Source organism: Dermacentor variabilis, chromosome 1, assembly GCF_050947875.1.
Source record: "Dermacentor variabilis isolate Ectoservices chromosome 1, ASM5094787v1, whole genome shotgun sequence".
NCBI lineage: Eukaryota > Metazoa > Arthropoda > Arachnida > Ixodida > Ixodidae > Dermacentor > Dermacentor variabilis.
Genome location: NC_134568.1, coordinates 279,533,688 through 279,546,277, shown reverse-complemented (window position 1 = coordinate 279,546,277; position 12,590 = coordinate 279,533,688). Strand labels below are relative to the sequence as shown.

The window sequence follows — 12,590 nt, the reverse complement described above, 5'->3', positions numbered from 1 at the left end:
CGGTACATATGCCTTCAAGGGTGGTGCCTCAAAAATGTGAGCCACAAACGGTGCTCTTGTTCTCTGCCATTTTGAGACTTCTACCACCGGAAAAATTCCCCCATCTCGCGCCGCCTGCATTCTCGGCTCTATACCAACCTGGCAGCGGCAGTCAGCGTCAGTGCAACGCGCACTGCATGGCGCGGACAAACATCGTCGAGCAGTTGCAGGATTCCGCGGTCGCAGCCACGCATGCAGCTGCCGCATGCTGTGTCCAGCAGTGCCACGGTGTCCGTGCTCTCCTCGGCTGTCAGCCACCGTGCGCGTCGAGGAATCGGTATGCGGTAGCGCAACCGCGCTGCGCCCAGTCGAGCCAGTCTGACACCGCTTCGGCCTGCCCGCCGGTCACCACCACCACCACCACCACCACCACGCAAATGCACAAAACACATCGGCCTACTCCTGCCAGCCGCATAATCTCTAATGCGAGAAACACGGCGCATGTGCCTACAACAATTCAGTCTTGCGCCCACAGATGGAAAGAGCATGCAACGTACGCAAAAAACAACGTCAAGTAAAGGATCACAGAGAAGAAAGAAAGAAAAAAAAAATCCACGCATAAATCATTTTCATGGCCCCCCTTGCTTTCTAAGGCTTCCTCCCGTCCCCCTTCGCAGCGGGCTGTTCTTTTTCGTTGCTATTTAACTTCAGCACCGCGGGCAGGCCTGGCGGCCCGGTGCAGGGGCCGCCCTTCGCCGCGGGACGGCGCTCCAGCGACCCCGGGCGGCATTTCCAAGAGTCATATATTAGAATCATTGTCCGCGGCAGACAGACTTTCGATTGATATCGCGCTTTTTCATGATTTAGGCCTCGTGACCGCATCGCTACGTGTTTCCTCACCGCCACTTGTTTCTCGAAGCCTGCTCTATACGACGCTCGCCCAGTCTGGCATGGGCTCTTGAGAACGCCAGTAGCACTTCGCTATGCACACCTCCATCTTTTTTTTTTTATTTCTCTCTCTCTCTCTCTCTCTCTCCAACTGCTAAATGCCCGACCGGCATTTTAGCAGCTGGACGGGCTTGTTCCAACCAGGAGTAGCCTTCTTCGCACTGGATCTATAACTTAGACTGGGCGCTATATGGCTTTTTTGAAGTTTTCGCGAGTCAAAGCAAGCCACAGCTGCTCGCGCCATACGCGTGAGCGATCGTTCGTACCGGTTCGTCTTCGCGCGAACAAAAGGTAATCATTATGCGCATGCATTTCGACGCGCGAACCAATCGTCTCTCGCTTTCGATAATAACGACCTCCGTTCCTCAAACGGGCGATAGGCGTGATCCTGGATTTCCCCCTTTCTTTTCAATAGCGCATTAAACCTCCACGCATCTTTTACCTTTTCCTGTTCTGTTTTATATATATATATATATATATATATATATATATATATATATATATAATATAGGTGTAGTTTTATTGAGCACTGCTTCCGAACCATCTGGTTCTTCCTTTAACCTCACCTCCCGATCTCATGCGCTTTTGAAGTAGGACTGGAATATTGTTTACGCGAAAGGAGGAGAAGCACGACCCGCCAGTGTGACACCGCCATCCGAACGAATTTGAATGACTTACACCCTCCACAACACCGATGCGCTCTTGAAAAGAGTAATTAGCAAGTACTGGGCTTAGGTCCCATCTTCTTAAACTCCGCGCATGCGGAAAATTAAATTATATTGTGCGGTTTTACGTGCCAAACCACTTTCCGATTATGAGGCACGCCGTAGTGGAGGACTCCGGAAATTTCAACCACCTGGGGTTCTTTAACGGGCACCTAAATCTAGGTACACGGGTGTTTTCGCATTTCGCCCCCATCGAAATGCGGTCGCCATGGCCGGGATTCGATTAGGCTGAGCAGCCTAGCACCATAGCCACTGAGCAACCGCGGCGGGTTGGGCGCATGCAGGCATGCAGGTAAAATAAATGAGGAACCTTGCACAAGCTAGCAGAATCCTGAATACGCGACAAACACGTGATGCTTAAAGTTGAACACGCACAGTGAGAATTGCATGCTGCTGCGAGACCCCATTTTGAACGAATGCGCAGAAGTCTGGCAGATAAAACCGAAAATCTTGGTGTGAGGCTACTTACTTATCCACCCGGCACGCAGCCTTATTTTGGCAACAACTGCCTTTCACCATGGCGTCTACATACTGCTTTTATTAAACGGTATTTACTAAGGTATATAATAATTATACCTTACAATATGGGCCGTATTGATTGATTGATTGATTGATTGATTGATTGATTGATTGATTGATTGATTGATTGATTGATTGATTGATTGACGAAACGACTCGATTGACTCAATAAATGAAACGTTTTTTCATTACTCACTGACCGCGGCTGACATTCCGCGTGTATCGGAGTGTCCCGGGCAAATAAAAATAAAGTGAATTCAAAACCGACCTGCTCCAACGTGAAGGAAGCACCAACTCGTAATGCGCCGCATGCCTCAAGGCACTTAAAAGCTATGTGTAATTTCGTATACTTAAAGTACAAATAATCCCCTCTGTTGTCAACGAAAGGAAGTCCTGCATGGCATCATACATTATATCCAACAGTGGGTGCAGCATAAAACTGCTTTTCTTTTAATTGACTGAAGATGGCATTGTGTTAAATAGAATGGCTGTACCGAAAAATAACATTGCGGGAACGAACATCGTCCTTCCTGTAGAGAAGTTAGTCATTTATTTAGGTTATATGTAAAGAAAAAAGGCACTCGCAAAATACACGGCGTCAGCAATAAACAAAAAAAAAAGTAGTTTTACGCTATCACAAGAGATGGCGCTTGTTAGACGCTACAAAGCCTGAAGCAAGCCAGAATACACGCCGTGCCCATGTAACGAGTGGCAGCACTTCCTGCTGTCGTAAATGAGTAGAAGCGCAGCTGTTTCCTTTCACAGCACATTAATTCCGACGTGGGTTTGTGACTCTCTGTTAAAAAAAAAAAAGAGAGTGCAAAAAGGCAATATAAAAGCCGCTGTAGCGCGGAAGGAACCATTTGCACCTCCACGAACTGCAACTGGAGCCAGTGAAGAGTTTCGGCTCGTTTTCCGCCGGTCGAACACGAGAGCAAGAGGTGCTATCCGGGTGCATACCGTCCACGTGGCGTGCCGGCGGCTACGCCGTTCCAGTGCACGACGGCGACCTCACGCATCTTTGGACATCGCAGGAGGCAGCGGGGGACGCCATCCTTTTCGGCTCTATGTACCGTCCGACCATGGAAAATCGTCATCAGCTATAACTGCAGGGGTGTGTAGGATGACTTTCGAATGGCGAGACACTCACTTTAATAGATTCGCTGCGCAATGTATACGGGCCCCTACCTCAATGAGTACAGTTGCCTCAATTTGTCGTGTTCATGTTATGGGCACAAAACGCGATCAGCTGAGCACTCACCATTCTTGTTTGTACTACATGCCGAAGTTGGGTGGAAGGTTGGTGACAATGGAGTATAAAGAGAGAGAGAGAAAGACAGCTCCCCTTCATGCTGCCCATTTGTGTCGTTATCGCGAATGTAAACATGTTCGCGATTGTTCATCTCTTCTGGTGTTTTGGCCGGAAGCCAGCGCTTCTCGCCGTGTGGCCACTGAATCTCCGCTGGCTGCGAAGCTTCACGTTTCACAGAAATGTTTGGGTAAACTGCAGTTGCCTTTCCATTACTTCACTCACGCATTCACTCTCGCGCATAGCAAGGGCTTCTTCCCCTTTGATTCACCGGCTTTCATTTTTCAGAGCCTCAGTGAAGGGAGCAATGCTACGCCGATTAAATGAAGTGCAAAGTAACTTCTAAGCCCTCCGCCCCATTTCCATTTATCAGTGCTTCTGCCGAGCCGTACAGCCACGGCTCCAGTACGACTTTCGCCAATGCACGCAGGTTCCTGAAAGTTCAGCGCGAAACGTAAGGTAGAGTGCAAAAACCTTAAAAACCCGCTGGCTGGCGCAAACTCTCGCGTCTCTATGCGATTTCCAGAGAGGACGGCGCGCCAGTTAATCTGGCTGCGGCCATCACGGTCGTCTGCAGGCGTAGTCCCTTCGCCCAACGACGCCACTAATTACATCCATTACAAGCCAGGCCGGTCGAGGGCACTCCCTAATTAGTCGCGTGAAGCTCAAGTGCGTCCCGGAACAAGGGTACACACACATACACACACATACACGCGGGCAACGAGGGATTTTCCCGCTCCCTGCGCTCCCGTCCGAGGACCGCTCACTCAGGGCACACTTGGCAAACAGGCGCTATGGCGAGCAGTGCGCGAAGCAAGCGCTGCCGGACCTGGCTTTCATTGCGTCGCTGCCCGGCCGGTTCTCGCGGACGCGCGAACGCGTTATGTTGGCGGTGAACGTCGCCATGAGTTGGGACCGAAAGAGCTGGGAAGTCCTCCCCAAGTGTGCTCGGTGGTTCCGCGATTAATGGAGCGCCGGCGGCGACGCCATAATTGCATACACAACAGCGCGCTGAGTTCCGAGTTTGGCGGTACGCATTGGCCTGTCTCCTTTCTGGTGATGGAAGAAGGTGAAGGATGGGCATTATAACCATGTTACGCTTTTTAGGTGAATCGGGGTGCACCGAAAATTGCGACCCAATGTAATGTCATCTCTTGTACTTCCTGCCGAATTCCTTCCCAAAAAGCTGTACAAAATTTCTGAAAGCTTATTTTTCTTTCCTTGTTCCGCCGAATTTCTGCAGACCATACCCCGATTCGCAATGTATTGGTGTGCGCAATTTACTGATATCGTTGTAATATTACGGAAGGGCACTTGTTTCGAAGTGGAGGCTTCCCCTCGGAACACGTGTACCTTTCTAAAATGTTTGTCTGAATAGCTTATACAAAGTTTGACAATAAATCGCCAGAGAAGGTGTGCCTGAGTCAAAACTCTACTGTTCGAAATGAAATTCATTAAAGATCCTGGTAGCTCTGTACGTGAAGCTACCAAAGAAACGGTACCCGCCGTGGTTGCTCACTGGCTATGGTGTTAGGCTGCTGAGCACGAGGTCACGGGATCGAATCCCGGCCATGGCGGCCGTATTTCGATGGGGGCGAAATGCGAAAACACCCGTGGTACTTAGATTTATGTGCACGTTAATGAACCCCAGGTGGTCGATCTTTCCGGAGTCCCCTACTACGGCGTGCCTCATAATCAGAAAGTGGTTTTGGCACGTAGAACCCCATAATTAAATAAAAGAAACGGCGGCCTGGATAAGCATATAGGACTCATCTTAGACGATATCGGTACAATCTGCTCGGACGAGTACTGCCCGGGTTTGGAAGTCAAATGGTCAAACAGCTTCCCCAAAGGTGGTGGGCGGCGACTTGCTGTCAAAGATGTCTCTTGTTCAAGAAGCGCCATCCTGGGAGCAGCTTTGCCGCCATGCGTAAAGTCAAGGTGCGCGGCGCGCCATGCCAGCGTTCGGCTGCGCCACCTTATCGGGCCGAGCTCTCTGCGTTCCTGCACAGCCGCGCGAGAAACCCGAGTGTGTAATACGTCCGCGTCACGGAGGCCCTTGTACGCGAATACGTGCCCGCCACAAGACCTGCCCCTATCGCCCGGCGGCGGCGGCGGCGGCGACGGCAGCAGCAGCAGCGGCGATGCGATGCCGGCAGCGAACGCCTAAGTAATGTTTTTCGTCACGCGCAAGTTCCTTTTTCGATAACAGATAGACGCACCTACTTTTCTGATGTTATTCCGCGCAGCTAACGCACAACTTGCTGCTGACGGCCTCGGATGTTTCTTACTTCGATGCAAGTGTGGATACTGCAACTATGTCGGCGCAGGAATTTCGCAGGTCGCAAGCGCAAAAAAAAAGAAAAAAAAAAGAAAAAAAAGAAAGTTCGCGGGATGCTGGCTTCACCCGTTAGTGACCCTGAAGCAACGATGCCTCTGCTTCCGGTTCCGCACATCTTTATGCCCCGCAAGGGCGTCTGTAGCACTGGGATTAGCCGCTTTTCTTTAACGGCGTCAAGTAAAAGGAGACGTTGACGCTTGCAAGTGGCGCCGGGTACTTCTTGTTGCGCGGTGTGTAGGAAGAGGAACACACCGAAAGGAGTCCAGTAACTTACACTCGTGCTATCCGTGTCTGCAGTTTACAGAGGGCGCAAGCTAGGGGGAGAGGGGGGGGGGGAAGAAAGAAAAAAGAAAAAGCTGAATTTTCGTAGCCTCGGCAAACAACCTGAAATGCGGAGTTATGGTTAGCACTATATACAGGGTGTCCCAGCTAACTTTAGCGAGAGTTTAAAGATATGCAAATACCACGTAGCTGGACAGAACCAAGGTAGTGTTGTTTGCTGTCGCTTGGGGATACTCTAATTATTTTTTCATTCCGTATAATTACATCATTAGTTTGAATTAACTTACAAACTTCTCAAATATTATAATTAGATGAAAAGTGTCGATGAGAAAATTGTAGAGCGACATGAAAAACTCCCGATACTGCTTTCTGTTGCCTAATACGTGCTGCATAAAAGTGTTTTTCCGAGCGTGAAAGAAGCCCGCAAATGCACGCAATATTGCCACGCAACTGGTCGCTCGAGTGTCCAATACACGTATACGTCTAGTCATCTGAAAGGCATGCCGCCAATTCCTCCACCCGAGCGTCTAGTTTTAACGTGTCCGACATTAAGCATGCACGGCAAGGTTAAATGTGGCGTCGATCTCTCTTAGAAGAGTTATTCCTACCACGACTCGCCCACTCTCTCGCTGCACGCACTGAGCTGAGAGAGGTCGGGAACGTAGACGGTCAACACTCCCACGATGGAGTGCGCCTAGTGGAGGAATATATAACGTCGGGAAAATGGGCCGTCATAATGTAACATTTCTATACCAATGCTATTCCTCACCCTGCTTCGCAAGTGGTCAGAGCGGCGCCCCGCCCACGTTATCACTGGGATCGACCAGCGCTGCATGACTGAAGAAAGGAATATATAATCCAGCGAAATGACTCCTGTCATTATAACGGCCCTGAACGGCACGGTGTTTCGCAGGCCTCTTGAAACGCACAACCCTGCTGACACTAAGGAACTGAATCTACTTTCATCGTTATTATTATTATTATTATTATTATTATTATTATTATTATTATTATTATTATTATTATTATTATTATTATTATTCAATATCAAAACTAACGTATACGGACACCACCGTTTCCATTATGTCAACTTATGTTTGTGCGAATGCAATATTTGTTAGCCAATGTCTACCTCATCGGTCACGAGAGAAAGAGTAAGAGAAAAACTTTATAGAAAAAAAAAAGCAATATTTCAGGTCCCGTGGTTGGGGCCCCTAGTTCAGGGCTCCACTGACGCGAACGGGGACCAACATAATTGCCTAGAAACTCAGCCTGCCGACGCTTTTCAGCTCAAGCCGCCGCAGCAGCTCCTCTGCATCAGCCAATCAGTGCGCGCTGAAAGCGATATGCCACCGCGGGGGTGAAAGAGCGAATACTAGCTCACTTTGGCCCAGGAAAAACTTCCCACCGATGATTACGATACTCCATAATGCGAAATTTGAGTGCAGCTCTATACGTGTTTTCATTTGCGATATACTGGCTGGCGCGGACAATTTGTCTCGCGCGGCACATTGCAAACGGAGCCAAGTGGGGCGCGACTGCCTCGCTAATCAGGAGATTACGAGAGGCTGCGCGTGGGTGAGGCGTGGGCGCGATTCACAGCAGCCACCGCAGACTGACCGCTCATGCAGCGCTTTGTTTCCATATATGATATCGGTGGGCGCGCTCGCCGCATGCCGTCGGTGAACAGACGACGGCGCGCTACACTGGCGCTGTCTCGTAGCGGTCGTCGCCGCAGAGCTCGTCTTGCGCGACGCTAGGCTTTTCTTCCCACGTTTTCGCCATACCCTCCTCATCCGCTTTCCTCCTCGCACTCTCTTCGCTATCGCCGTTTCTGACTCAGTCAGAAAGGACGCAATCCTTAAGTTCAGCAGCAAAATGCAGACTTGTATTTCGATATATAATAGAATAAACGAGACTGAGTAGACTGTTCTGCACCAGCGCCAAAGCTGCGTAAAAGAACACAACAGGTGGGAAATGTGGAGTTGTCGATAATTTCATCCACCTTTTTAACGAATAATTTCAACCTCCTCGGTTGCCAGTATGCCCCGTCAGTGTACGTAAGCTTCACCTTTATGTGCAAACAGTAAATAATTGTTTTAGTTTTCGGGAAATCTTAAACTATGAGGACCTGTCTTATCCAAGTGACTTTGGGAAAAGAAACCTTGTATTGTTGCGGATGGCGTAGTAAAAGTTAAAGGGCCGAATTCACAAAATTATTAGTTTGCAAGCGCTTCTTGTACCAATGAACGACCGCCTTCGTTAATAATAAATGCAGCTGCACGCTTAATCTCTATTAATCCACACGGCTATAGCATAACCATCATTAAACATGACGTCTGCCTTCGACCATTCGAAATTCGCCGCACTACATCTCTTCTACGTCTCTTTCACAAATACATTTACAGTGCAAGTTATCGCACACTCCCGCTTCAAGCTCCTACGCGCATATCACGTCTTCGACACAACTTCAGGGCCCATATTTACACACACACACACACACACACACAAAAATGGGGGAGGGGGCGTTTTTACGACGCTCGTACGAGCAGACGGCAGTCAACCGTGATGTTGGACATATATAAGCGAAGACGGACGACCAATGGCAAACCGCATTTCCGGACTAAAAGCTTTTTTGAGTTCGGCTACCGCTTCACGCGCGCGTTCAGTAGAACACAACCATTGAGTTGATTGGATTTGCCTCGTGACAGCTTGCACTTGAGTGATTTTCCGGACGATATCCGGAATTATGTTACAGAAATAGTCCGGAATGAAAGAGAGAATCGGGATGGTTCGGATAAGGATATGGTCCCTTTCTTCTGATCGCCGAAGGAGGTGACCATTCTTGGTCTTCGGATATCTGACGAATATATCAGATATCCTCGTCGCTAGCGTTCTGCATTTTAGCTTGCTGCACGAGCATGTCCCGAAGTTTTCTTATCTTTCTCATCTGGAGTAGTGTGCTAGGCGTGCCGCCAAGCTAACCTCTCCATTATTCATTAGAGATATCGCCTCTCTCTGTAAGTCATAACACAACATAATATTTCAATGGCTTCCAGCACATTGCAACATCAGCGGGAATGAATACGCCGACGAAGCCGCCCAATCTGAGCATGAAAGTTGTCAATGTGTCTTGATTCCTCTTCCGCGAACAGACCCTGCAGCTGGGCTGCGATTGATGTCCCACGAATGTACTTTGCCCCTGTTGGACGCGAACGTTTTCACTATGTGTTGTTTGCGTTCGTTGTCGCCGGACGTACAGATGTATCATGCCTGGGTTGCCACGACGTGAACAGACCATGCTGTACCATGCCGTACCATCTGTGGCTAGGCGGCGTATTTACCAATTCTTATGCCTTCCTTTTGGAATGGCCAACATCCCCACGTGCGACACATGCAGCTGTGAAGAGACGCTCGCATACATTATCTGTGTCTGCCTTTGCTATAGTACCGAGAGGCAAGTGATGTGCAGAGTGATGAACCAATTGGACAATCGTCCACTATCAGAACTAAAAGCTATAAGCCACTGCTCCCAAAGAACACCGGCGCAGGTATTATTCGCATTACTAAGATTCCTGCGGTCTACGGGCCTTCACGATAGACTTAAGGACGTCGCCCCCTACCGCTCTATAGTATACGCGGTTTGCTTCTGCTCGTACCTCTTTCTCTATCGTCCTTCCTCTCTATTTCTCTTCTTATCTCCCTATACTTCTTACCCCTGGGCAGGGTAGCCAACCGGAACTACGGACAACCTCCACACCTTCCTATACAACCTTTTCTCCCTCTCTAGGTATACTTCCATTTAAAGTAGGCGTCTGTAATTACTAAAGGTACTATCGCCGCCGATTGAAATGCGAACAATGGAGAATGAGGTTTCTGCGCTGCCTACCGAAATACAACGGGTATAATGATTTATGGCCAGTCCTGATACGTCACGAGTTTGTCTTAGCATTAATATAACAAAAACGTCAGTATAATAGAGAGGTTAAAGTCCACCCGCGTCTTCTTATTCTATATTTTTCTTTCCCCATGGTTCCAACGTGAGCTAACGCAGGCACCCGCGAAAGTGCACACACGTGGGTACCCGCACACACGAAAGTGCACACACACACGCACACACACGCTATACTTCGGCACTGGACACCTTCCAATAGCTGTAGCGTGGCGATCACCTGACAATGCTGCCAACGACGCTGCAAGTGATGAATTTGAATCATATTTATTTATCTCTACTATAACGCTCTGCACGAACACGGTTACGGTATTTTGTTTGAGACAGCGCGAAGGACGAGGCTTGAGTGCTTAACGCTGATTGCGTTCTTTATATTCTGGCGTGCAGCAATTTTCGCTATGCCTGACAAAGAGATATCAACATGACCTCTGTCACGATGAAGAAGCAGAAGACTCAATTGCGAAACCCGACGCTGGCAAGCGGACCTTTAAGACACGCCGCCTGAAAAATATGAAACAAATTTCTCTACCCCAGACATTCGCGTACTTTGTTTCTGAGAACTTTTTCGAGAGAGGCTTTTACCCTGAGTGTCGATACATGTTCTGCTTTACTTGAGTATTAATGAATGCAAGGATTTATATGTCGTTTATTTTTTATCGTATATTACTAACCAAGTGAAAAGGTGTAGTCATCACAAGCAAACGGCCACAACTCCTCAATTTATTTTCACCTAAATAAAAAAGTAGAAAAAGAGCAGTAAGTAAATGGCGAGGCCGCTCACCTTCCGGACTTCGTGATGATCATCTCGGTGCCGAGATCGTGAAACTTGTCCCAGAGGTCCTTGTTCTCGAGGTGGCAGTCTACGTGCACAAGTTCCTCCGAATTGCAGCGCGGCTTGAGACCGGCCGCGTAGGGATTGTTCGACGCCTTGGACGAAGAGGAGCCGCCGCCTCCGCTGGTGCCCGCGCCGGAGTCTCTGGACGACGCGCCGTCCTCGCCTTGCGTGGACACAGCCGGCGACACCGTGCTGCGGCAGGGAGATGGCGACCGCGACTCGCACGGGCTCAGCGGGGCGTCGCTGGACGGCGCTGGCGAAGAGGCCGTCGCCAGCCGGCACTCGCCCGCACTTCCCGGGGACGCCTCCTCGGGCTCTTCCAGCAGCCGTTCTGCGATGAAAACGGAGAGTACATACATACGGTCAGTCGGGGTGGCTACGAAAACGCCCGTAATCGTCACTGATGTATAACCTCCCCCCTTCTGTAATTCTGCATCCTCTCATAATTTGTTCACAAGTGTGTTGTAAATGTGTTCAACAAGCGTTTTTAGCGCGAGAGCTGGACGTTTAAAGGTCACAAGTGTTTTGTCATGTTCTTCCCTCTTGCCTCTTCTTTCTTTCATCTCTTTGTTTCATTTTAGCCAAGATTTCAAGACAGTAGGCTGTTTAGCGGTCAAGCACCTCATAGTTCCCTGTTCGTAAACTGTGTTGCAGTAAGGAGGAATGGAGACTAACGCGCTACCATTCACATGGAAGGCTGAAATCGCACATACAAAAATATTAAGCAACGTCAACTGCCACAGATAGACGAAAAAAGAAAGCGTCTGGGCGGAACCGGCGAAGATGTAACGCAATACCGAAAGACACTCTTTTATCAGCAGCTACGCGTCTCTCGAGCGACAGCGCCTGGTTGATGTAGAGGAGAGTCTCTTTTATTGGTGCGCCGAATCGCGGAGTCAACGGAGAACTATTCTTGCTCATGGCGGGCGAAATGGCGCGCCAGACCGAGTGAGTCAACGCGCGCAGTATACTATCGCCGACGCCGTCCCGCGCTGGAATAAACGGCGGCGTGCCACGGGACCGCCCGAGCAGCGCGAGCGGCAGTCGGGGGCAACATAGCAGTCACACTTCCCGCTGCGCTAGTGCGCAGCATCTTCGGGGAAGAAGGAGCAAAAAAATGCGGCGCCCCCGGGGAAGAAGCTAGGCGGAACGGGGCTCCCCTTCCGACGTGGGCGCATCGGCGGCCTAGGTGTGCGCGAGGAGGGACCCTGGCTGCCAGCGAGGCGCGCAACCACATCTGGTGACCTACCGCAGCCACGCCGGGCAACAGGAGACGCTGTGTCGCTTCTCGACCGTGGCGACAAACTCGCCATCGACTCCGGCTTGGGCGCCAGACCTCCCAGATGGTGCTGCCGCCGCTCTTCCCGGCAACGATGGATAACCCCGAGCTGTCGCTCTTTCCGCTATCGGAAATCCGCGGCATCGTCGCTCTCTCTCCCCGCCACCTTTTTTTTTTTTTTCTTCCGGGGCCCTTTTGCCTCGCCGTCCTCCTCTCGCCGAGCGGCGTGCGGACGGTGAACGACCCGCCGCCGACGGTCAGCGCCTGTGCAGCCTCGTCTCGTGGCACTTTGCGCGATGTCCACATATACACACCGCGCGCTGCTGCTCATCGTGCATCTCCCCTCAGGGGACCCCACCGCGCGCTTCCAACGACAGCTATCGGAGCGGGCTGTGTGTGCACGCCGCACGGGCTCGCTCAG

At 50.2% G+C, this 12,590-nt stretch overlaps 1 protein-coding gene across 1 annotated transcript in view; it reads right to left on the bottom strand.

The window, feature by feature from the left end:
• Window positions 1–12,590, bottom strand: part of LOC142565608 (uncharacterized) — a 141,978-nt gene that overhangs the window by 71,032 nt on the left and 58,356 nt on the right. Inside the window, exon 2 of the mRNA XM_075676274.1 lies at window positions 10,837–11,221. Within this exon, the coding sequence (XP_075532389.1) occupies window positions 10,837–11,221 (385 nt within the window). The remainder of the gene's footprint in view (window positions 1–10,836; window positions 11,222–12,590) is intronic.